The sequence below is a fragment of the Lepisma saccharinum genome, chromosome 10 (genome assembly GCF_977018435.1).
Source record: "Lepisma saccharinum chromosome 10, izLepSacc3.1, whole genome shotgun sequence".
NCBI classification, from domain to species: Eukaryota; Metazoa; Arthropoda; class Insecta; order Zygentoma; family Lepismatidae; genus Lepisma; species Lepisma saccharinum.
This window is the reverse complement of record NC_139238.1, coordinates 67,410,160-67,437,568: the sequence shown is the minus strand read 5'-3', so window position 1 is coordinate 67,437,568 and position 27,409 is coordinate 67,410,160. Positions and strand designations below refer to the sequence as shown.

General features: G+C 36.2%; 1 protein-coding gene across 1 annotated transcript; it reads right to left on the bottom strand.

The window, feature by feature from the left end:
- pck (Claudin superfamily protein pickel) lies at positions 1–26,659 on the bottom strand. The gene is made up of 6 exons (XM_083129875.1): positions 26,492–26,659; positions 23,210–23,276; positions 18,610–18,785; positions 11,204–11,365; positions 8,112–8,266; positions 1–5,491 (listed from the first exon to the last, which is right to left on the bottom strand). The coding sequence occupies exons 1-6, from the start codon at positions 26,529–26,531 to the stop codon at positions 5,402–5,404; spliced, it is 690 nt and encodes a 229-aa protein (XP_082986001.1). The 5' UTR covers positions 26,532–26,659; the 3' UTR covers positions 1–5,401.
- Positions 26,660–27,409: the final 750 nt, after the last annotated feature.

The following is a 27,409-nucleotide window of genomic DNA, read 5'->3' as shown; positions in this document are numbered from 1 at the left end:
TTATTGTAGTAATAAATATTTTATTACATCCTTGAGAATCTACAAAAGTTTGAAACAAGCTATTCAAAGAAATACATTCTTTTATAAAGTGCTAGGAATGCAAATATTTTCAGATACACATTTCCACTGAAAATTGCTATGATTACATCCTCTAACATTTTTATGAATAGATTCAGTTTACACTGCACAATAAAAGCAAAACTGCATTCTAGAATTTCCATTTACATAGTAACATAGTATCAGAAGAACCCGTACCTTGAATTATATGGACCCTTAATTTTCGAGGATAGCATATTTTTTTAAAATATATTTTATGGATGTGAAATATTTAATATGTACTTATTATTTTTGCAGGTAAGTTTTAGTTCATATCATTATGTTATTACATTCAGTGTATTAATGTTTTAATACAAATAGATTATTAATTCTGTTAAATATAGGAATAATGAAAATATGGAACAGTTAATTTAACCAACAGATGATGGCAAAATTAGTTATTGTTATTTTCATTATTTCTAATGTTAGTTACATACCCTTGTTTTATGAAACATATTAGGTTTTGTATAACAGTGAAAAGATGGAAATTCTGGAATATCTCTGCCATGAAAATATTATTTATTCAGCTCTTAGGAAAAATATACCATATATATATATATACATATTAAACATTTAAGATTTTTCTTGTTTTTCTAGCTTAATGGTGGTTTTATGTTTGGTGATTAGAATTTACAACAAAGAACGTAATCCAATGTTATAAATTTTAACATTTCTACATTACAAGGATACTATAAACTAGAACAATTGACTGACAGCAATGTGAATTAAATTATTCACACAAAATAGTGGTTAAATTTGTACTTTGGAATATATTTCATGCGACTTGAATGTCTTTACTTAGGAACAGAGCAGTAGTGTTTTACTGTTTGGTAAGCAGATTATATTTTTTAAAAATTATTTTTCTTCAGAAAATATGATCTGAATGGGAAATCTGTTTACTGAATGCATATGGAATGGACGAGAAAGCAGTGTTCAGTTCTTCAATGGAGATATATTATATAAAAATAAATAAATTCATTTGTTTCAAAATCCACTGACTTTTTCTAGAAGGAAGCAGGTTCATAAAATAGAAGTAAAGACAAATGGCACATATTGTATTATATCTATTTTTAACTCCATCTAGTTCGCTGCACTTTTTTCCTCTCTCTGCACTCAAGCATATAGTTGGTTACATGGTGCAACACCAACTCGTCTACTTCGTTGATTTGGTGTTAAGTAGTGTATTTGGTGTCTGCACCGTTTGCACTACATTATGGAGCGATGTAGTGGGTGGTGATTGCTAACTAATCAAATGAATGTTTAAAGCAGCAGCCAGGCATTTGTTGAATCTTGTTGAATCTTCTGAACTTGAACACCGCTTTCAGTCTAGTAGTCTGACACCAGGAAACACCTGCACTACACCGAGTGTCAAAAAGTGCAGTGAACTAGAGGGGGCTTTTGATGCTATAAGGGTAGCATTACGATGATAGATCCAGGAAGAGATACTGGAAGTATCTTTTATAATCTACGTGAAATACTTAGTTACCAAAGCCTACATTGAAAAAGGAAATAAGGTAACGTGTCAAATATATGTCTCCAAAGACAGAAAGCAAGAAAGAGGTAATGTAAGTCAATGCAACGATCTTGCTTTATCTAGTGAAAAGCTTCAGAAGGTTGTTTCCCCATGGGGTTGAGTTCAGTTTAAATCTAAGATTTAGAATGGTCATTCAACATTTAGAATGCTAAGTAATATTTTTTGATGATGCACATTGATTGTCAACATCACTAATTATCACTCCTAATTGAAATGCTCGGGTGTAAAACATGGTAAGTGATATTTTGGTCATTTTTGAGTTACAAAGTAAAATGTTCCATCCTTCAATTTTCGAGTGAAATTGCCATGTCATAATACAATTGGCATTGGACTCATTCAGCCCTTCTGAAATTGGTAAACACAACACAAAAACAATTTATCTAGAGCATAGCTTCTAATAACCTTTTTTTTCTTAATGAACTCAGAAATGATCAAAATGACATTTACCATGTTTTACACCCGAGCCCTTCAATTATTAATGATTTAATTTGATGAAAGCATTACACGTGAAGTTGAATTGGAAAATAATTTTACTTTTTCTTCATTTGTAATAAGTTGGATTATGGGACAAGTTTAGGGGCTATTTTAATGTAGTATGGTAAAGTAACTAACGAAAATCCATTTCTCAGTTTTCTACAATTTTAGTTTTCCGCTAATATTGCATAGAAAGAAGGGTACTTTGATCTATACATATACAAATTAGTATATTTGTATATCACAATTCACTTTGTATTTCTCTTGGACAGTCAATAAAATTTTAGTAGTATAATGGACTAATGAGAAAAACATTACAGACTATGATTTACAACTCTTACTGAGAAACAACACAAATTTTCTAGAAATTTGCTTGATGCAAAAAAAGTGAAATTACAAGAAAAGTTTGCATAAATATAATGCAGTGTTAAATCAAACTATCTTATAAACATAGAAAGAATATAGGGCGAGGATGTAACCAATAATTTTTAGAAACATTGTTGAATAAACAAATTCTGAAAAATAGAACTAAAGTATACCAAATAACAACACTAAAAGTATAGTTCTTTTAAGAGACAACAAGGAAAATATTTAGTCCAGGTAATATAAAAATATTCACTAAATTCTTACATAAATATCAATTACATAGCATATTAAAAGTATAATTTATTTTCGTAACTAATGAAATTTTAAAAAAGTAAAGAAAATCTAACAAAATGCACCATACAAAACATTTAAGTACACAATACTTACAAAATACAAAACAGGCCTTTTACTAATAGCAGTAACATTGAAGTCCATAAAAAATATTAACTGTTATATGTTATTGCTATGATATTCATGCATCTCCTTTATTGTAACACTATTTTTCTGAAACAAGATTCATCATGAATGTTGTGTAACAATACCTTAAATTAAACAGATAAAGTGCTTAGTATGCATTGTACCACAAAACAAACTTTTTCTCTCGCTCCATTAACACATTGTTGACACTTCTTTCACCCCCCTCCCTTTTAAATTTAGATATGTTCCTTGCACTGACAGTTGTCTCACTTTTTTTCTAATTCTCTATCAAGTATGTATGTCTGTGTGTGTTGATTGTCAAAGTTGACCATATTTCGAGTTTCACGGGAATATGCACTTTGTAATATGACAAACGTTTGAGTATTCATCACTTTATTTAAGAAATGTGCTGATCTAAATCTTAAAAATTTCAAATATTGGATAGTGAACAACCATTCCTAAACTCAGAGCCATGAAATTAGGAGGGTGGCAGAAGTTCGCACTGTTGCCACATCGAAGTACAACTCTGTGCGTTCGCAGGTTTAACAGAATGAAATATCTGGTTGTAGAGTTGGTCTTTGTAATCCATGTGATACAAACTGACAGTATTTGCTCAGAAGGTTAGGGATGACAACTGTATGCCCCGGAGAGAGGTTGGTCTGATGCTCGAACTAGGCAATGCAGCATGGTTGATGTTGCCATACAGTGCGTGGGAATCAATTGCTATTATCCCCCCCTCACTTTGCTTTTCTCGTACATGGCATTTCTCGCAATTCTGCCCAGCCCCCTATTTTCATGGCCATGCATTTAGTGTGGTTCTGCAACACAACAATGGGCCAAAACGAAAATTTGTAAAAAGATATGACCATTCAGAGCTGAAATGTTTATAAATTGCATTCTGACGAGTTATCAGAGTTAAACAAGATACTTTTGAACAAACCACCATGCATTTCTGTAGGAATAATATGCTGCATAAAAGTACTATTACTCTACATTTCAGATAATTTAATTTAAAATATAGTAAAAAATTGCCAGTCAAATAAGAAACAAGGCTAAATAGCAAATCAGTCAACAATGTGTTAACAGTTACAATTCAATTCCCTTTAAATCTCTACATTCAACTTTACAGTAATACTGATGAGAATTCAGGTGCATTATAATTACGGTTGGACGGAAGATATATATATATATATATGCCAGTAAATGGATATAACTACAATGGCAGAAAAACACTATGAAGACCGACAACTACAGGTAAAAGTCACAATGGAAAGAGAGCAATACTACATATGGTAATAGGAAAGAATAAAGCAATAAAAATGTAGGAAAATTGAGATTTGGCATTCTTATTGTTATCCATTCACTTATATATTACTTTTGGCCAGTATGAGTAATTTACTTGTAAACAAACTACAGTGATAACAGGAAGGGAAGCCGATTCTGAAAAAAGGTGAGTACAATCATTACGTTTACAGCATTTCATTACTTTAGTAAATGCTCAATCCATTTTTACTGAAGTAATCGGGTTCTCGTTTTCTTTACGAAGTACACACATGTTTCATGCTTTGTCAAAATTGTATTCTCACCGATAATTATAACAATATAGTCCTTTCTACTTAAGATAAAGGAATTTGAAAGGATACACACAAAATATTAAGTCACAACAGCAGTTATGCTGCAAGATATGTAAGATAATATAACACATATGTTGTCAATACATCAAACATATTTCTACATTACACAGTACTTTGCATAAAATAAAAAAAGCATGATCACACGTTTACACATATATGAATCACCTATATTAAGTTTGCTTTTAACTCCTTGCATTTTAAATCGCAGAGTTTTCATCAGTAATTTAAAATTATACACCAAATAATGTATATTATTAAAGCGATTTATAATAAATAATGACCCAGGTATTTTATGTGTGTGTACGTTTTGTCCAATTGTAATTTTAATAGCTATCATTACTAGCTTAGCTTGGGCTACGACAAAAAAGCAAAAAATTTGAAGCTCAATATTGTGTACATACAAAATGTATACTTCGTTAATACAACTAGTATTCACATACTAGGTACAGGAAAATATATAGAAAAGTACAATTAGTGTAAAAACAGACCTTTATAAAAATTCTAAGAGAAATCATTAACCACAACACATACGTTCCTAAGTGTGTCCATGTGTTATGTACTTCTGCACTCACTTACACAAATACAATACTGAGCTAATGTACAAATTCATCATGATCGTGTTAAGGCAATATTGCTGAGCATAATATATATTCATAAATGTGTTAACTGTACACATTTGCTTACATCTTCTTGTGAAAAAAATAAATCTGCAAACACAATCTATACAACAACCATTATAAAACTAATACTCTGAATACGATACTAAACCAATGTGAAGAAATAAATGTATAAGTCTTGCTCAAATTGCTTGAGATTCAAGAGCATCCATATCAACTAAAAATCATAATGGAACGTTGCTGTGAACTCCTTATTCGTCATTTCAGACATATCCGTTCCTACCAGGGTTAGGATGCATCTGCACAACCAAGTTATGGTTCTGCCTCATCTGGTGATATCCCTTCTTCGTGTCCTGTAACAGAAATGGTTGTCAAGTTTATTTTAAGTAGACGATAACTACGGACAGTTGTATTTAATTTTTGATGGAAACATGAAATGTGAGAGTTATATTTTCCTACTACAGGGTGGGTACTCTAGGACCATGATAAAATTCAAGTATAATTCATGTTTTTTAAGGCGAATTTTCCAAAAATTCAAAGCTACAAGCAGATGTCTTCTCTATCTCAACCTTACTGTAACCGCCTCTCAACTCTCACACACACAAATATAGTAACAATATAAAGGTCTGTGTGATTCCAATGTATTCAAAAATTCTAATTCCATTGAATTTTTAAAACATTTAATTTGAGGTCCATAGTTTACATTTGCCATTTCACATATCACATACTCAGACTCGAAATACATCTACAAACACAAGTCACAAATGTTACGGTATATATTCTAATCTGTGAAAAATTGTTAATTGTGTAAGAATTTCAAACTCAAATCTACCTAATCATCTTCAAGATATCTTGCAATAATCTTCCGTCTGTCAGATTGCTCTACAAAGGACAGTAACAAAGTAAACGGACTGAGAGAACTCAGTTTTATTTTCCACACAGCATTCTTTTCCTTCCTCGACAAAAATTGAAAGTAAACTGAAAAATGTACCTTAGGACATTTATAAATATGTATAAATTCAAGCAAAATTCACGCATGATTCCCGGAGTTAATAATTCACGATGCAGAATTCCTGGAATTCACGGTGAGTAGCCACCCTGTAACCTTACCTTTTAATCTGACTACCATGCGAGAGACCATGGTTCGATCCCTGGCGGGGGAGAACTGGGAATTTTTGCACCTGTTCAAGCAGCTCTGGTGCCTACCTAGCATCGTATAAAGTGGGTACCTGGAGGAAACTCTGGGGGGTAAAGGTGACCAGGGACGTTGTGCTGATCACATCACTCCCACCTCCGGCCGTGACCAAGAAAGCGTGGGACCCTAGCTCCACACCCCCTATATGCCCTCATGGCATGGTGCAAAGCACAGGGGAGCACTTTACTTCTTTTTAATTTTATATTTTCCTACCATAATTTGTCATGAATAGACGTGAATTCAAGTGAAAAATGCAGAATGAACTGGAACCGGCCACACCTGGAAACCTTATCCAAAGCATTACCCAACTTCCAAGAGCACTACAAAAGGGGTACACAACCTGTCTCAGGAGGAGAATGCAAGGAGGCTACCAAATAGGTCAGGAATCTATGTCGAGTCGCGAGAGCGTGATTGCTGATGGAGAGATAACTTTGAGATGGACCTAAAAGAAATCAGTAAGGACGGAAAAGATTGTACTGATCTTGCCCAGGATAGGGACAGATGGAAGGTTTGTGTTGCTGCAGCCATAAATCTTCAGGTTTTAGAAGGCTAGAGAGTTGGTTAATAATGATATAATAATATAGTATAGGAGCCAATAATATAGTATTATATGCAAGTGCAAGATAAACACAACTAGCAGAGTGCCAACATGAAAGCAGTGTCTCAATCTCATGGTGATTATGGCAAGTTAAATACTATGAAAATTCTGAAGAGTGGGATCTTTTGGTGGAAAGATCAACCGTGAAAGAAGCTGGCCCATAGCTCGTCATACTCAGGAGATATGAGCGACGAATGCCCAGGATGAACATATCCGTTAAACCCATTGCAAGTTGACATGATGGATATATTCACCATACCCATTTGAAGGGTTAATTCCACTGACTGAAACCAAAAACAATGTCATATGTTCTTTGTTGTGCTACAGTTTGGTTTATATGAGGCATACATTCTTCACCTGTTGCAACAACTGGAAAATGATAAACCCTAATATTTGCAAAATGCTAATACTGTATTCCAGCTAGTCACGTTTTCGCAACAAAAAGAGTTACTGCTTGACTGGTCTTACATACAAGAAAACACATTTCTTGGAAGGCAATAATTATCGGAAATGTGTTTACCTGGTTTACCTGAAGTTAACATTTTCTGTACCACTAGTGTTTCATTGCGAATAGAGGCCTCCCGGATGGTGCAGTGGTACCGTCATTGCGTTGCAATCAAGGGGTCTTGGATTCAATACTTGGTGGCTCAGATTCCACTTTAAACTGTAGATCCAGTCCCAATTAGCCTTACTGTGCATAAAGTGGACTTAAAACATCAACTCAATCAATCATTGCAAATAGAAGTTACTCATGGCAAAAGTGCTAATGCTGTAGAGGCTTGGGCATTTACATTATGCTCAGTTAATAATTTCTCCACTTCACAGCAAATTATATAAATAACAGTAATGTATATAGTTCTAAATCACAACACCGCCCTCTAGTGAGTATACTCATTATTTGCACTAAAAATAGTACATTAAATTATGTTTCATTTACTATGATTACAACTACATGCAAAACGTTGTTGTTATCTTTCTTCATTTGTTTTCAATAATTTGTTGTTAAGGAACAAAAAAGCATACTATTACATTTCTTTCTTTTATTCCTTAGACGTAAGAATTGATTATATGCTTTACACAATTTGATATTAGTCACAAAAGAAGATTGCTGCTTGTCTAAAACTTGTACATCATGAACAGAATTCTATAATCAATTAGAGACACATAAGGATAATCTTACCAGAAAGAGCATAAATGCTGCCAGTCCATGGATAAAAAACGAGATCACAGCAAAAGCATATGACCAAGACAAGTAGTTGAAGTTGGGATACATCAACCAATCACGTCGCCAGCATTCTCCACCAAATATGGACACAGCAAATAGCAGGAAAACAGCTGTAAGAAGAGAGTTATTAACAACTATGTACTTTAATACACTAAAAGGATGTACTCACTTATCTGTGAAACTGGTTTTCTGTGTTCTGTTAATTTCAGTGACCACTGCCATTATTCTCTTGCAGAAGTGTTTCCCCCCCCCCCCCCATTTCTACCCTGATCCCCTACTTTCCAGCTTCCTTCTAATAACAAACATGACCATGTCATATATTTATGTTTTTAATTACAAAAAAGAATAGCCTTATTTTTAAAATAATTTAAGTGTTATTCATAAAGAATGCATTTATTGTAGGTATGTGTTTATTTAATGCCTACCTAATGACTTCAAAATAACAGTAATCTATTAGCTTAACTGCTAAATGATTTTTTCACAAAATGCATATTATGTTATGCAGCAGTAACTTCAATTAATTCTTGTCAACACAAATTCACCTGTTTTAAAACGAATACCGTATTTACTCATGAATAATGCTCACTTTCTCTTTTCCAAAACTCTTGCCCCCAAAAAGTGTGGTGCATATTATGCATGGAATACTTCGGACATACAACATTAAAACCATGCATGTTTTCACTATGTCACTGCATATAACATGAATATATCAACAGGCACAAATACAAATTACCAGGTTGGATTTCTTTAGTATGAGGCGTGTGAGGAAAGTTACATCTTAGGGAAAATAGTCAGGCATAAGTTGACAACACTGACAGGAACCTTGATCCTTACTCTTTTCAGTAGCGTTCATTTGCAGTGCTGGAAAAGGCTGCAGCAATAAAGAATCCCTCCAAATGCGAAATGCAGGGTGTGATGCAATTTCTCCAGGCAAAAGGCGAATGTTCAACGGACATTCATCATCGAATTGCGGCAGTTTATGGGAATATGATGAATCGTCATAATGGGAGGAAGTTGTGTTGTGCTTTCAATTCCTTTAAGAAGGTCATTTAGAGATCACAGACGGTCTCCCGTCCTGTGTCCGTCATGGATATCTGTCCTACCTCCCACAAAGGCACGACACCACTTATGTTAGTCACATTTTGACGATTCATAATGTTTCCATAAACTGCCACAATTTGACGATGAATGTCCCTGGAGAAACCGCATCACAGCCCGCACTTCGCATCTGGCGGGATTCTTTATCGCTGCAGCCATTTTCAGCACGTGAGACTCACACAAGCCTCGGCGCAGCACTGTGAATGAACGCTACTGGAAAGAGTAAGGATCAATGTTCCTGTCAGTGTTGTCAATTTATGCCTGACATATTTTCCCTAAGACATATATCTGTTGTATCTTTACTTTCCTGACACACCTCGTAATACATAATATATTTTTTTGAAAAAAAAAAAAAACTGTAAAAAGTGAAATGTCCATTTTCCATGAATTTTCACTTTGTAACAGAAAGTTTTGCGACACAGAGAAAATCAGCGCCATGCCTATCTGGCAGAATTCGATCATGCATCTTCCATCATACAGGATGTATATCAGCGGTATTGATCGGGAAAGAAATAATAGAAAATAACTTCCTGAGCGCTGCAAATATTTCGCTTTCTTCTACTAAAGAATAAACAAAGTGGTTAGAGAAGTGAATGTTTTAGGATGCTAAACACAGTGGGGAAAGAGAGAGGAAGTGGTGTAGGTTTGTGACTCATTGAATAGGTACGATGTCATTATCTCTTGATCAGCATAGCAACAGTTTTACAACCTAAGAAAGCCATTCCTTGAACCTGAATTGTACTGTGCATTGTATACGAGACATAACTGTTTGTTCTTTGCTTTTCCCCATCAAAAACCAGGGTATGCATTATACATGTATGCACATTACACATACGTAAATACGGTAGTAATGATTATGTAATAAGAAATAAGGTTTTGGAGCTACTCAAGGGAAACACTCCAGTTTAGCACCCTTGAGGGTAACATGCAGCCCTTAAGCTAGCCCTGACATCTCAGGAACCTGTTGTACAAGCAAAATTGTACACAGGTTCCACAGAAGAAAAAGGAAGTATTTCCTTTTAGTGTATTAATTTGCTACTGCATTTTTCATTCCTCAAAACATGAACATGCTCAACAACCTTAGAAGAGGAGGAAGAAGAAAAATATATACACAACAGCATGTTAATTACATGGTACAATGGCAGAAATATATTTGGCATAAAGAATGCTTAGTATTTTTCAGGACTTCTACTCACCTTGCCAAGTGAAATTCCTTGATTTTTCCAGGTAGTTTAAAATAACTTTCCAGTTCACTCTACAACACTTTAACATGTAATAAATACATGTCAAAGCCATAACTTTGCATGTTATTCACATAAATAATAATATCCAAAACAAATTAACATGCAAGTGAAATTTTGAGACGAAAAAACAATAATGTATGGGGTGTTCAGAAAGTATATTCCAGTAGTTTGTTAAAAATAAAGGACACACCAATTGATTCAAATTTAATATGTCCAGAAAAGTTTACAACATAAACTGCTTCTTGGTACAGTGTTAAGGCAGACCAGGACACAGTCCTTTCATAGACCCTTGTTCTAGAAACTGGCCACTTCATTCCCAGGCAAGATTATAAACTGGTCCTGGGTTTGATCTGTGGTGGAAGAACCAAAAGGTTTGGTGTTGACAACTTGGGAGTTACTTGGAAGCAATGCTAGCAGACTCCCATTAAAAAAGAGGGGGAGGGGGTTCAAATGCACTCACCATGCATCACACAGTGAAAATCTATTTGCAGGACCTTAGTCCAGAAAGAGCTGTTGCAGCAAGGAGTTCACTGTTTCGCCCTTAAACTGCTTAAACACTATTACTTGTAATCAAATATTCTTCATATAATTTATTCAAGATAATATTGGCACAAAGGGTATACCAAGTTTGAACTAAAGGGACTGTTATCTGCTGAATTTATAACAAACTGTCCTCTTGTATTACTAAGTTTTACAAACACTTACCTGCGACACAGTTGGCTACAGTTGCAATGCCAGACAACAGCCATTCGTAAGTGAGAACGAAACGCAGGGGCCAACGGATCAACTCCAAGGCAATAATTGCTTGTGAGGCGAAAGACAACATCAGAGCCAAGGTTACAAAAGCCTGAACCGTCATTAGCCAACCTGAAATATGCAGAAACATGTGTGATGTTAGTGTTGGCATTCCTCACCACCAGGACTCCCATAAAGACAACTACATTGTACAGTAATAATGATAAACAGGGTGTCCAAAAATTCACGCAGGCAAGATTTTGAACATAAAAAAACTTCTAATTGGACGTAAGCGAGTTACTATTTTTTTTCTGCGAAACTTACTTGTAGAGGTTCTATTAATTTCAGTGGCCCCTGCCACCATCTGCTTGGGAACTCGTTGCTTCACTGCTGGGTTGGCTTCCGGTTACTGTCGTTTCTCAGCGTGCCGCTAGGAGCGTCAGTGTAGCCAGTTCATCTGCTGCATGCGATGGCTTTAAGTTCTTGCAATAGCCAGCCAAACGTGATGTACCTGGCCACCGTCAATGTTCAGATCGTGTGGAAAGCGCACAATTGCGTGTGTCTCTTTGATTTTGTTGTCAATGTATGCCTGGCTAAACTTTTTTAACATTGACTTTGTTGAACTTGAGGTGTTTTGCTAGTCGTTTACTGGGTTGGGATATCTTTGCATTAGATAAGTGCTGTTGTACGCTCATTGATGGTTCTGATAGATTTGCCAATGTAACGTGAATTGCACTCACACTGGAACCTCTACAAGTAACTTTTGCGGAAAAAAATTAGCAACTAGCTTACATTTTATTATTATGAACCACTTCCTTTATTTCCCAAACATGAAAAGAAACTTTTGTCAAAAAGCGATAGAGGCACAAAACTTGCACGGCATATTAACTTTGTCTATGTAGATATTTTTTAAACATTAAACAAGAAAATCATGCTCTACACATTACATGAATGTTCAGTATGGGGAAAAAAGATACTAAGATGTAAAAAGTTTTTGTACAAATTAAAAACAAGCATGCATAAAAGACAGCTGTGGAGTTGCTTTCAAAAATTTTTAATGTGTATCGATGGCTTCTGTGGGTATTTATCAAATAATTTATTAAATAAATTTATCAATAAATTTTTAGGCATTTTATGCATTGCAGATGATTTTATGGGGTTAATTATGTCCAAATTGGCATAAATACCAAAAAATAAATCGAACTTTATAAAAGCAGCACAAATGAAATGTACCTTTAAATTCATAATGAATGTATCAAAATGTCAGATTTTTGCACTAATCAAGTCTAGTATAGACATATTGCATTGGCAATATTATCAGTGCACAAGTTCTTTTTATTTTATTGTGATTTCATTGTGCCACGAATGCAATTTTAACATGGTTCCATTTCGATTTACTTCTGTTAACACATACTGTGGAGTTTTATTGTTTACTTAAGATTTTGTTGTTGCTTAAGGTTAGGGTTAACAGATCGCTACAAGGGAAATGTAGGACATGCTGTCCCAAAATGTAGGACACAAAACATTCGCAATAAATAATACTTATCTATAGAACACGTTAGAAAGTAATTTAAAAATTACACTTTCTTTTCAGTTTAAAAAAATGAATTCTTAATGAAATTTTAAATGCAAAATTTCAAAACTTGTAATCATACTAAACAATGCATCTCACTACATGTTCTAACTGGTACTTCTCAGAGAAGCCAATTTTTCTCAAAATTTCAGGTTTAGTCAAAATATAATTATGTTAGAATGGACAGTCAAACTCTTTGAAATTATAGGGACCAGTCCCAAACATTTTACAGAATTTATGAATAAAATATTTTTTTCATGAGTCCATTGTGCTGCTGGAATGAAAGTACTCTCTCAACATTTGCATTATGACCTGCAATGGCAAACAAATAATTTGAAATGGTTCCAAAAGATTCATCTTGGGCAGTTTTTAGTTCAACAACAGGGTTTCTACCCAAGATAACACATCCAAAATTTTTGACTTCTTCAGGACTTTTCTTAACCTTTTTTAGTTTTTCTTAACGTTTATTTATTCAACCCCTACTTAGGTAAAGTTGGAAATTAGTAATTAAGTAAACTGCATTTGACAGACTAGCGAGGGCTCTATGGTTTGGACTTTACGTGAGGCTTGATTTGGGGGAAGGGGGTCGACCCTATGTTTGTGATTGTCCCTTCATCCATCTTATCTTGCCATAATTCATCCTAATCTTCGCGATTAGCCAAAGGGTGAGAAAAGTGAAGTAAAATAAACCAAATCAAATAGCAAATGTATTAGCAAAAATTCTTGACAACAAGAATAATTTCTCGAATTTTTATTGACTTCAAGTTCTACTTGCTGATTTCTTTACTTTCTCTTGACTTTCATGACCTTCTTGACTAGCAGCCACCCTCAATAACTTTGTTCTCTATATCCCCCCTGCTTTACAATCAAAATATTGAATGACAATGGGAAACACCTTGTCCCATCAGTATAAACCCGAAGGCAAGACATTCCGCTCAGGTATTGAACAGTGACTTCATCAGAAAGTGGCAGGAAAACTTTGTTCATTAATTGCTTATGGAAAACTAAATATGCTGACCAAGGCAGTAATTTATTTTATTAAAAAACATAAACTAAAACGTAACGTAGGAATAGCAAAAGCATCTTAGGAATAGCAAAGAATGCAAGCAAGAAGAAGGAGAACAGAGAAGAGGAAGGGATTATCTACGAAGTGAAATGTAAAGAATGTCAGAGTGTGTACATAGGAGAAACGAAAAAAAGGCTGAAAGACAGGTTGAAACAACATAGGGATGATGTACGACTTAAGAGGGAGAGAAATGCAATATTTACACACACGAGAGAAACAGGACATGACATAGAGTGGGATGAGGCTAAGAAGATAGGAAGGGAGAAGAGAATGCTAGTGAGAAAATGGAAGGAAGCCAAGGAAATACAGAAGAAAGGTGAAGAAGACATAATGAACTGCAATGGGGGACTGAAGTTAAACAAAGAATGGAAGAAGGTGTTAGAGTGGAAAGGACAAGAGAGAAAGACGAGAGGAGAAGGGAGAAAAATGAAGGAAAAAGAGCGTGAGATATTCTATATGAATATCTCTTCACATTCTATATTAAAGTAATTATGTTTAGCCTTTTAGGTGAAAGTACAGTTGGAAAGTGAAAGCCACCTGCTAGAAAGTTCCTAACAACTTTCTAATAGTCTGGAGGGAGTAATGTTTGTGTATATATAATGCCCTTTTTGTGTATCTTGTTACTTTTGTACTTGATACAGAGTCTGATGAAGACCTTGCTAGAAGGTTGAAACGTTACGTTTTAGTTTATGTTTTTAATAAAATAAATTACTGCCTTGGTCAGCATATTTAGTTTTTCATAATCATGGAAACAAGGCTTAATGGTGTTATAATTAATTGCTTCCGATTTCCCGTTCGTTCTCTAGCGGGACAACTTTTTTCTTTTCTTTTTTGGCAATGACTGAATCAAAATAAATTTCACTATTGAGTTTGGGAGCTCAGTCCATAGACTTGTAACTTCCATAACTTCTTTGTTCAACTGAAACACATATTTTCCTTATTAATATTATGTGATGCTCAAAATGTAGGACATTTATGATATTTTTCAAATTCCTCCCGGACGCCGGACATAAGGCTAAAATGTAAGACATGTCTGGGAAAAACCGGACGTCTGGTAACCCTAGTTAAGGTTTGGCTCTCTTAGCATTAAAATAAAGTCCCTAAATGCACTCGACTAAGGTTCAGATTTCCTTCTACATTAATTCCCACTACTCCACGATACTTACAGTCGCTTGTCAATGGAAAATACACTGTCCATGGGAAGCGCGCATGTTTGTGTAAGGTAAGTTTTAAGTTGTTTTTTCAACATAAATAACTTATATTCGAAATCCAAACAGTGCTCATTACTTTAAGGAAAGTTCAAATTTCGTGTGACAATGATTGCCAAAATTCTACGATAATAATTAGTCTTCCTGCTACGAGAATTAGAAAAAAATCATAAAACAAGTGCATATGCAAATGCATATTTAAGGATTTTTAACTAAAAATGCATATTTCATATGCAGGTGCATATTTGTATGAAAGTAAGTAGATGTTGTGCATATATTTGTACCCACAACCAACACCGAGCATCTACTGTATTTATTTTTCTTCTTGCTTCTCTTCTCTTTTCTTTATCTTCTCTCTGTCTTTCTTCTTTCCTTTTCCCTGGATTGTATGAAATGACGCAAGTACGTCATTCTCACCTCAACAATAGACTAAACTAGCAACGCCACGTGCAAGTTTCTTATCACTTGTAGGTTAATTCCTGCGAGCGAAACCCGATATGTTAGCTACCATTGTGTCGTGGCTTTTACACAGCTCTTCTCTCCGTCCGTTAAACCTGTACTGTGAGAGAAGTTTTCTATTTTTGTACAATCCGTTTTCTAGTGTAAGAAGACAATGCCTAAGGAAAAGAAATGTTTGAGTGTCCTCTTGGAGTCATACGTGAAACTGGACAAGGACTTCAGCACAGATGTAAAAGTGTTGTTCTGTAAAGTTTGCAAGTGTGCTGTGTCGTGCGAAAGAAAATGTCAAGCGCAGCAACACATGCAAATGGGGAAACATGTGAAAATCAGGACATCAGGTAAGCAACAGACACTTTTGAACTTACAGTCACACCCGGGTCTAGCCTGGTCTGAATTCAGTGCAGATTTGTGTAAAGCTTTCGTCTCAGCAAATATTTCCTTGCACAAGCTTCAAAACAAAGACCTTGTTGGTTTTCTAGAGAAGTAAACACATCATCATGTACCTGATGAATCAACCACTAGAAAAAACTATGTTCCGGAACTGTATCAGGGAACTTTAAGGCGAGGAGGGACAATTTCCCCTTGGTCTTTCTCGCTGGGGCAGCTGCTGATCACTGTTGCCAACTTCGCTCTTTGGAAGCCAGATCTGGCTCTTTCGTGCACTCGTTTGACTGTGAACTGTGGCACCCGTCCTCTGCCCCACTATGATGCCACCACTGGCTCCGGCCCATAAATACCAACTTTTGCCATGAATATACATTTTGCACGTGGCGTGATATTCGTATAGCTATAGGCTGCGTCACCCACCTCTTCTTTCCTCCCCATGTATTTTATATAGAGCGCTGTGGCTAAGATGAAGATGACAATTTTGTTATCCGGGAACCCTTTATTTTCGATTTTATATTAACATCATTGGATTATTGAGATGGGTGATGCCGCCAAATCTAGGCGGTGGAAACTAAGAATAAATTGTCATCACTTTATACCTAACGGTAATAGCAGCACCCCTACCCCTCTGACAACTAAAATTACCCTAGTAGGCACTTTATGCAGCCTTCGTGAATCTAGCTCCTTGAAAGTCCTCTTTAGCTATATTAATGGTGAAATTTAGCTCTATTATGCACATCAGGTTTGGCAACACTGCCAGGATGGCCGTAGGAGGCAAGGAGAAATGCACTAGGCTTATGGGACCATTATTTTATTCGTTCTCTCGGGAATATCAAACATCCGATGACGTAGAAAAGTACATGGACGGAAAAAGGACACGTAGAACTATGTCATAGCAGTAGGAAAAGTCGAAACTCCCATTTGATGAGCCGTAACTTGAAGCTGAAGTTGATGTCCCATAAGGAATACATGGGATTCGGTAAATACTAATTCATCATATTTTTCAACAATCGTATAACTTAGGAAACCGCTTCCACTTGCCACATGGGGAGAAATTCATACTCTTCATTTCTGCCGGAGATCTTTTTAGTAGCATTGCTCATTCCGACGATATTGGAATAAATGCATGCCTGGTGCGTAATTGTCCCTCTTCGCCTTAAGTAAAATGAGGCAAAAAGTGGGTTAAAATAAGATGTGGGTATCACTTGATGAAACAACTGACGTAAATAAAGGGTGTGTTGTAAATTTCGTGTTCGGTGTATTGGGAGTCGAAGAAGAAAAGTCAAAATCTTATTTGTCAACAATTGAAGAACTTGAAAAGATGAACCATAACACAATAGCAGCTTTCTTTAATATTTATCTACAATTATTGTGGCCAGACAGTGTAGGGTCATATTACGACTGAGTGCTAGTTGCTTGTACCAACGCTACTCCATATATGTGTAAAGCAATGGCCGGTCTTAAATATTGTATCCGAAACTTATTCATGTTACACGTCTTGCACATGTGCTGCATCATGTGTGAAAAAGGTGTTTCTCAAAGCACCTAGTCGTGTAAGAGTTTTCCAGGAAGTAGCGGTTGACGTGCCACTTCCACCATCTCCTGTGGTTACTAGATGGGGCACTTGGATTGAGGCTGCTGGATATTACGCCGACAACTTTGCAATGGTGAAACAGGTTGTTGATAGACTTGATGCCTAGGAAGCAGTGTGCATTGGGGAGGCCAGCGAATACTTTCCACAGAGGGAATTCGTGAGGAACTTGCCTACATCCGAGCTAATTTATCTTGCCTGAAAGATTCCATTCGTCGGTTACAAAACAAAGGGTTGCAACTTCAAACAAGCATCAAAATTATAGATGTTAAAGAGGCCCTCACCCAGGTTGAAGATCCTTTGTATGTACAGAAATTGGGTGCAGTATTGAAAAAGAACAGTGGGTATGCAACAACGGTGAAAGTTTGCTAAATTCTGCATACAAATGGACGTGTGGGTGATCTGGAACTTGATGTGTTCAATTTTGTTGCCCTAAAATACAGTCCACTTGTATCTTGCGAAGTGGAACGTGTGTTTTCTGAATATAAGACTATTCTAGCTGAAAACAGAAGGAGTTTCAAGATCGAAAATTTGACACATCATGTTGTTATCAAGTGCAAACATGATCTTGATCTGTAATGTATTGTCTTTCATTTAACGCAGAACCATATTAATTGAAAAAAATCTGTGTAGCGAATGAGCATTCAGAATAATGCACATTCATTGCCTGACATGTAATCTTTCATAGTTTGTAATATACAGCATTCATAAATGAAACGGGTTTTTAAAGTGCATATTTTACACTTTTTAGTGCATATTTTGATTTTTTTAGTGCATAACTATCCGAGCCCTACTCATCAGCAATTTGTCCTACATATAAACTGATACACCACGACTTATTCTGTCTCATGTCCAATAGAAGGATAATAAAGAAAGTAAAATTGGGAAACTGACAATCTGCATTAACAAATATGCTTTTCTTCATCTATCAGAAGAACAACCAGTCCTCTGTGTATAATATAGCCTTAAGGTAGTTCTTTACTAAATTGTCTGCAATGCCATCATCTGTTTATAATCAGCATCAGCAAAACATATAATTAAACTTACGTATATAATAAATAACAAAAACACTTGGATATACAGCTTACGTACCTGGCAGCAACCATTCCCTTATTACATAATATTCCTCACTAAAGATGTAGTGGCATCCATCAAACAACTTATCAAACTGGTAGTTTGGATAACGGAATCGGTGGAAACAGAATTCCCACAGGCCCATGTTCTTGAAGTCTATGAAGGTATTTTCATATGACTGCAGCCAGTAGGGACTGGAAGACAGAGAGGAATGAAGTATATGAACACAAAATAATTTGCAATTAATATAATAAAATGACATTGTTGGAAAGTCACTGATTACACTTTGTTTTTTTTTTACAAAACTGAAAATCGAAATTCTGTAGTTTACAAGATGAAGTGACATTTCCATTAAATACGTATGATATTGTGTTGTGTGGAATGCAAGGCAATGGACACCTTTATTAACACTTGTCTTCTCTTTGCCTGCCTCTAGTACAAACCTTTGGTGACTGCCTGCAAGGTCCTAACCTAACCTAACCTCCAGCAGAAATAATCAAAAATCGATTTTTTTATGGAAGCAGGCGTTCATTGCTAAGTGCTAACATTGCACAATGGAATCTATTGAAGTGTAGACCGCCACATCAGTGTTTGTGCTATCAGCAAGCAAGGCACTCACAGCTATTTGTCGGCATCATAGAGTGTCCAACAAGCAAGCACACAACAGTTTCCGTAATTATTTTAAAAAGTGATTTACGTACCAGATTTATAAAAGGAGGTATTGAAACTAGTCTCCTTCAATGCGCACACATTTTTGATACATCTATATTAAGACACCCACTAATGTAAACTGGCGAGGGGGGCTAGAAACAGGTTTTTACAGAGGTCCTGAAAGTAGACAGGTGACTGTGAAGTGATAAGGGTCCTTGTTTTGTATTGTGTGGCCTGTTTATTAGTCTGGCGAGCGTGAAGTGATAGTGTACTTGTTACATATTGTGTTTTTTCTAGTGTATCCAACAGCAAAGTGTGTTATGGCTTAGCAAATGTTTTCTATTGCACAGCGTGTTTATATTTATTTCAAAGGTGATTTAAACAAGATTCCCGGGTATAAAAGTTCATGCGATTTTTATGTCTGGGGTAGATTATACAAGTCAAAACCACACACCCTGGAAGAACTGAAATATAACATCCACCAAGAAATTACGAACATTAATCAACTGGAACTGCATCGAGTTATGGGTAACTTTGTCAAGAGGTGTTAAAGGCAACCAGTTTCAGCACCTTCTGTCATAAGTTGGTTAGTAAATAAATCACTAATTAAACTAGTTACGGAAACTTGCGTGCCTCGCTTGCTGATAGCGCAAACACCCCGATGTGGTGGTCTACACTTCAATGGATCGCTCTGTATTACTTCCACAGCAGAAATACTCTCACGGAACAGTTACCTGTGCTCATCGCTTAAGGCAGCATAGTCTTCTGGAAAGATCTTGAGAAGCAAGTTCAAAAATCTTCAGTGACTCGTTGCAATATGATTCTCATAAGAGCTTTATAAGGTCTTCAGGGTTGGTATGTTTAAACCACATGACTATGATTTTTACAAGCGTTTAAAAAACACTTTTATAATTGAATAGTACATGCATGAAACAGTTTTGTTCTGCACATAACATATATTGTTGTTAATGTCAATGTATTTTGTTGTATTCACAATAAAATGTAATTTCGGAAAACACAGTAGCTAACATGTGAATAGTGGAACCTGGCAACTGTGGAATAGTTGAACCTTCTTGTACAGCCTACATACAAGATTTACAAGTAACATAAAAAGGTATTTTGAGAAGTTAGTCAAGTATTTGCTTTATAGTATAAAACACAGTACAGTAGAACATCGTTTATCCCCATGTCAATTATCTGCACACTCAAAAAAGCAAGATTCAATGAGTGTTTTCTCATTTTCTCATGTCTTTTGTTTTCTTGTACATGTATACGTATGTAGTACTGTGTACTGTATGTATAAAATAACCAGTACTGTACGAGCTTTTCTTTGTTAAATAAACACGTTTGATTATCCGCATAACCTTTGGTCCCAATTAATTCGGATAAACAACGTTCTACTGTACTTCCTTTGATGATTAATGAATTTCTTATCAACCATTAACCTTTTGAGTCCCAGGTATCTCGATCGAGATACCCAAAAGTAAGCCTCACAGTCCCAAGTATCTCGATTGAGACACCCTGTGTCAATGTCGTAGTTTTTACATTATAACTTTTCTACTTTTGGCTAGAATTTCGATTTTTTTTTATATTGTTCCTAACACATGTATTTAACAGAATTTTTTTTTTTGCATTTTTTTTGTCGGAAAATGCGGGAAAGGGTACCTATTTTTGCGTCTCTTTTCAAGGTCAAATTTTTGCCGACAAAGGAAGACCGGCTTTGTTGTTCTAAAGCAATGCTTTTTTCACTCCCTCCTGTTAACTGCATTCGAAGGAAGCTTGTTTATCAGTATCCCATGTCAAAATGAAAGTTTTCCATGAGGGTGCAAGCAGGGGGTGGTGAGTGGGGGGAGGGGGAAGACTGGTTGTTGAATCTGCGTTGTGAGAATGGAATTTTGAAGCGCGCTGAAGGAAACCTTTGTTTGTGAGCACAAGTGTTCCACAAGGTTGAACATAGGTTACCCTGCATTGTCTAAAAATAGAATGTCAAGCAGCTGCAAGAATTGGCGTTCATTTTTCACTGCGTTCTAGCTTTTCGTCCGTGAATGTTGTGCGTAGGTGTCGTTTTGTGCCCAAGTGGGAGGACATGTTTTGGGTGGTGACAATTTTTTAAAATAATTTTTGGGGGTTTTCTCTCTTCCCCCTCCATATATACGCCAAATTTGCATAAATTTTGCATTTTGACATTTTCTTTCGGGGGGTGGGGGGAAACACCATTCCTTTTAAGAAAAGTATTTTTTAGGGGATTTCCCCCCTTTCCTCCTCCATATGCATGCCGAATGTGCATAAATTATATATCGTCTGAATCTGTGATTCATACTGCGTACAACGGTATATTTTTCATATCTCTAAGGCATTTAGTTTTAGTCATTTCAAGGTACCGCTGCATTTTGAAGCTTCAATCAGTGGCGTGCCGACCATTCCTTTTGGGGGTACAACTCAAGTTACATTGGTCATACGACAATGATGCAAATATTTTTCTGTTTCTTACATGCCAGCGATAATTTCTATGTGCATTTTGAACTTTTCATATCCTTTTTTTCGGGGGGCGGGCGGGAGAAACCCCATTTTTTAAAAAAAAGTATTTTCAGGGAATTTCCCCCTTTCCTCCTCCATATATATGCCAAATGTGCATAAATTATATATCGTCTGAATCTGTGATTCATTCTGCGTACAACGGTATATCGTTCATATCTCCAGGGCAAATAGTCTCTGAGCTAAAGTCATTTCAAGGTACCGCTGCATTTTGAAGCTTGAATCAGTGGCGTGCAGACTATTCCTTTTGGGGGTACAACTCAAGTTACATTGGTCATATGATAATAATGCAAATATTTTTGTGTTCCTTACATGTCAGCGATCATTTCCATGTGCATGTCGACACTGTCATGTACTTTTTTCTTAAGGGGGGGGGGGGGGTGGGGGAACCAATTTTTTTTCCGAAATTTTGGAATTTTGAGAGTTAGCCCCTCCCCCTGCCACATATACGCCGAATTTGCATAAATTTCATATAGTCTGAATCTCTGGTTCATTCCGCGTACAACGGTATATCACTCACCTCTCTAGGGCAATTAGTCTCCGATCTACACTCATTTAATTGAAACTCTGCATTTTGCTCAAAATCGGCTCGGGACTGAGGGGCTTACCAGTGAAAATGGCCTTGGGACTCAAAAGGTTAATCTTAGCAAATAAGTTTTAGTATTATGTTTTAACCATTTTATTTGTTTAAAACATTTTTAAAACTACTAAAAAAATAATTTTAAAACCTGCATCTAATAATGAAAATGTTTGTAAATTTATATTTTTTCCATTATTATTATTGCAGTTTTATTCCATGTTCCTTGCAATACCAAGAAATAAATGTAGAAATAAAATGCTAACGAACTCAGGACTGAAATTGCAGATATATGTAAACTGAGTTGCCGGGTTGGTGGCTGAGCACATAAAGTGGTTGACTTTCAAACTTTCCACCAAAGTTCCCAGGTTTGAGTCCCAGCTTGGGCATTTTTCTTTGTGGCTGTCCCTTCATCAATTCATCATGATTAGCCAAAAGTGGTAGTAGAAAAATACAATCAATACTTCCATTGTTTAAAATTTCATTATAGTATGAAATATATGAACTAAACTTCATGGTGTGACAGCCCTCTAAGGGCCTGCCAGAACGACTTTCTCATTTGTGCTGTTCCATCGCAGCAGTGTTTTGGCTTTCGTGAATGGAGCCCGCTACTTCTTCAGGTAGCTCCCCCAATTGTCTTCACGTTGCTGGATCAATGACAAAATTTTGGGGGCTCCCACCAGGAATCAAACACAGGACAACTTGCACCAAAGGCGAGAGCCCTGTACCATTTGGATACGTGGGAGCCCTGTACGAAATATATGGTTTTGTTTTATTGTAAACCAATGCATTTAAATAAATTCAGGAAACATTTGGCTTAGAAACACAAGCATAAAAGATAATAACAGTACTCACCTTGCAAAGGCCATTACTAGAAGCAGTCCAGCAATATATGTCATAATTCCCCCAAACAGTAAAGCATCTGGGAAGAGAATAGAAGATAAACGTAAATAAAGCTTATATTTTTCAAAGCCATATCTACTGGGAATATTTCAGGAGACATAAGTTGTTTTTTTATCACATGGCAACATTTTCAGTCCTTTCACTCATATTTGCACCAAATATGCACAGTAGAGTGACTGACTGTGTAAGGTTATGTGCATGTTAGCGATTCTCAGATACCAATGCTTGAATTGTAACAATAAAAAGTAACTCAATACATTAATATGCTAAGTATTCCGCTGAAAATTATGTGGATAAATTTACCACAGTTTAGCTTGATAAAACATTCAGAGAATTGTATTGGAATACATAAAAATGGCCATCAGTTAATCACAAAATCCATTTCTTCACACAGTAGTGGTGAAAAATAAATGAAGATTTGGAAGACTGCGTCATTTTCAGGATAATTACACTTTGCAAAAGTTTCATACAGACTCAATGGGAAATGAACATTTCTAAACTATTCACTATGGCAATTTCTCACCAAATTTTTGTGACAACTGCAAAAATTAATAATTTCTTACAAGATAATCTTGCCTTACAAAAATCCACACCACTGTAACAAAGGATGAGACAAAAGTTGAACTGGCCTGCCAGTATTGTAGCCATATTATCAATTGCTTTTAAAGCCCGGAATTCGCAGGAAACTTTGACAGCAATTTTCATGACATTCCTTGGGGTACAGCCATGAAAAACAGACTTCCACATCGATCGGTATCGGTGATCCGAAGCTAACATGGCCGGAAGTAGAGTACAGATGCTACGAAACTAACATAGCCGCAAGTACCCCACGCAACTTCAAATGGCTATATATCAACTATAGACGGCTGTATAGTACTAAATACTTCTTTCCGCGCTCCAGAATTTCTTTCTTCACACTTAGCAACACATATTCTTCATAAAAAAAAAAATCCTTGCGAAATCGAGGGTGGGTTAGATGACCACGGACCCGAGATGAACACTACGAAAAGAATCTCGCTGGCGATGAGGAGGTACCAACTTTTGATGACTCAGATGTCAATTATGGCAATGATATTGAAGTTGAAGATGATATAATATTTTACTTTGGGTAGAGATTTGGATACTGTCTGGGCAGACAGACCATTCAGTGGCAGAAAATCTAGGACAGACAGACCATTGAGTAGCAGAAAATCTAGACCTCCAAGTGGGAATCTAGTGACCAACCTGCCTTGGGCGAAAGGAAGGTATATATTCAGAATACTGGAAGTATCTCCGATTACTTTAAAATCCAGCATACTCACTAATTTTGGCCTCGTAATCACGAATCTGCAGTTAAAAATTGGCAGCCATGTCTACAAATTGTAAAATAAGATTGTCAATTACCGTTATGCAATAACATGGAAACCATGTTTCTGATATGAAGACGTCCACACAACAGTCTTGCTCCCGTAGTCATTACACAACATTGCTCAAGTGTTGTGCAATAATTGAGACCCATTCCATGGAGCGTTCATTTGCATGTGAGAAAATGGCATCTTGCGTAAAGTTGAAAAATACGTTTACCTCACGAACCATTCACGTAAGGTTAAGTTAGGCAAGCATAGTAAAAATTAAGGGTGATCGTAAACATAGTTTTGAAATGCTCATCATTGCAAAAATAGTTGTTTTCTTCAAAAATCAACGGTGTTTTCTCCGTTCACGGACCCACTTTTCTCGACTTGGTACTATTATCGTATGAGGGAAACACCTACGAATCATATATTTCGGACTTCTTTACATTGCTAGAGTCAGATTATTTTCATAACAACTCCAGCTGACCACGCGAGTCCAGTTAGTGAGCCTACCAACAGTCCAGAGTGCGAGCAACAGGGATAGCGATAGGTGCTGGGTAGAGATGACGTCAGCGGCTCGTTTGTTGATTGGCTGCTCCGGGACATATGACTCGCTCCAAAGCTGCCAATGCAAAACAGCCAGAGATGTTACGAAAGTAATCTCACTCTGTTATTTTCGAATGTGGAACATTTCCTAAAGTGAAATAATGCACATCAATGTCTATTTCTTAGATTTACGAGTACTTACTGTTACTTGTTGTTTTGAATCTGTAACACATTATGGCTGTGATAGCATACAGGTTTAGGGGGCGTTCTGAGAGTGTTTTGTCGATTTATGAAGTGTGGCAACCTCGTTCACCGGAAAATATCTACTTTCGTGCCCAGATTTGAAATTATGCAAATACATCGCAAACCACTGACGTTAGCCCCAAAAAACATTCACATTAGCATAGTTAAAAATATATATATATATATAAATATTCGACACGTCATGTTCTAGTGAAAACACGGCGAGGCTGAAACACTGGCTACGGGGTTGCATCATCTTAACACACGGAACATTGCACTCTCGTACAGAAAGCAAAAGGCGGGAGCAGAAACAGTGTGTCGGACATAGATTTTCGCAGAAAACAACATGCATTCTCATTAAAATAGGAACTTCCACAACGCTAAAGAAAACGATTTCCGTAAGTACTTTCTCCTGTAAATTTGAAGGAATCCATTTCCCTCATACGATAATGTTACTCTCGACTTATTTCACAATTTCTAGACGTGACCGCCAAATTTTAACTGCAGATTCCTGATTACGAGGTCAAAATTAGTGAGTATGCCGAATTTGAAAGCAATTGAAGATACTTTCGGTATTCTGTATTTGCTCCGAAAGGAAGAGTTAAGGAACTAAGGAAAGCAGATGATATATTCTTAATAAACCTCACAGGAGAGGGTAAATGAGACATTCATTGTGTAATGATACTACACATTCAAAAACGCTGGTACAATTTAGTGCACTAGTATAAACAATACAAGTAATAACTTTCACCATCAATGTATTTCTATGGGTGGAGCATAAGGGGTGCACGTTTTATGTGTGTGTGTGTGTGTGCATGTAATGTACAAATCTCAACACTGAAGCAAGTAACGCACTGCGGATGTTATTAATTTTTACGTCTACACTTTACAATAAATATATTATCTCAGCAGATATGGTAGGTTACTAAAATGCAGTTCGTGCATTATACTCGGACAATTAAGTTGTAAAGGTGGCCCAAATCGATTATATTAACATAGTATCACCACAATTACAGGGCACGACCTATCATTTATTTGTAATATAGACAAATTTAACAATTAAACATATATGACATTCACATAAGAAGTTTTCACGCAAAGTTCTTTCACTTACTTGATGCTTTGGGGTAATCTTGTTTTCCTTCGTTCGTCATTGCGAATTTTAATGCCTATATATATTTTACAGGTCACAAATGTTGATACAAATGTATTCTCTTTGTACACTTTTCAACTTTATGGACACTCCTTCACCGTCTTTTTGACGACAACACCCTCTGTTGTAAATAATGAGGATCTCACTTATTGGACACCATACTGAACACCGTCGTCTACTGATGTCACGATAAATACAGTCGTCGTTAGGTTATGCGCCTAAGGTTTACAGCTATTAGCGTAAATATTGCCTTTTTATCAAGTACAAGAAAACTAAAGTGAATTTATGCCAAGATAACTATAAATCTTAAAGACCTAACCTAACAACAAACCAACTCTACGATGACGTCAGTAAACGTCGGTGTTCAATACGTTGTGCAATAAGTGAGACACAAACATTGAAAAATGTAAACACCAAGTAAGTACTATAAAGAAGAAGTTGAGTTTTTCTTCTCGGAATAATTAATTACTGAAAAATTTCAATCCTGACTAGTCGGGATCGGGAAAAAAATTCCCGTCCCTATCCCGCGCATGGGAAATCAAGTCTCAATCGGCACAATACACGCCATTGGGAATCTGAGCGACACGTGCAGCTTGTCGCGTTCCATTGGTTCGATACATTTCGTTGATTACTGAGGATTCACTTTCAAGTGGCACGGAGATTACACACCGAAGCGACAAGCAACGGTCCCTTATTGTAAAGGAAACAATCCACCTTGCATACGAGTCAGGGTTGGCAAAATTTGTGTTTTTTTTAAAAAAAGGACAAAACAAACTGTTTTTTTGTGTTTTAAACATAGTTTTAAACATGAGTTAAAGAAACATGTTTTAAACAAAACAAATTCAACCTTTTCCCAGTAAATTATACTTAAAGTAGTTA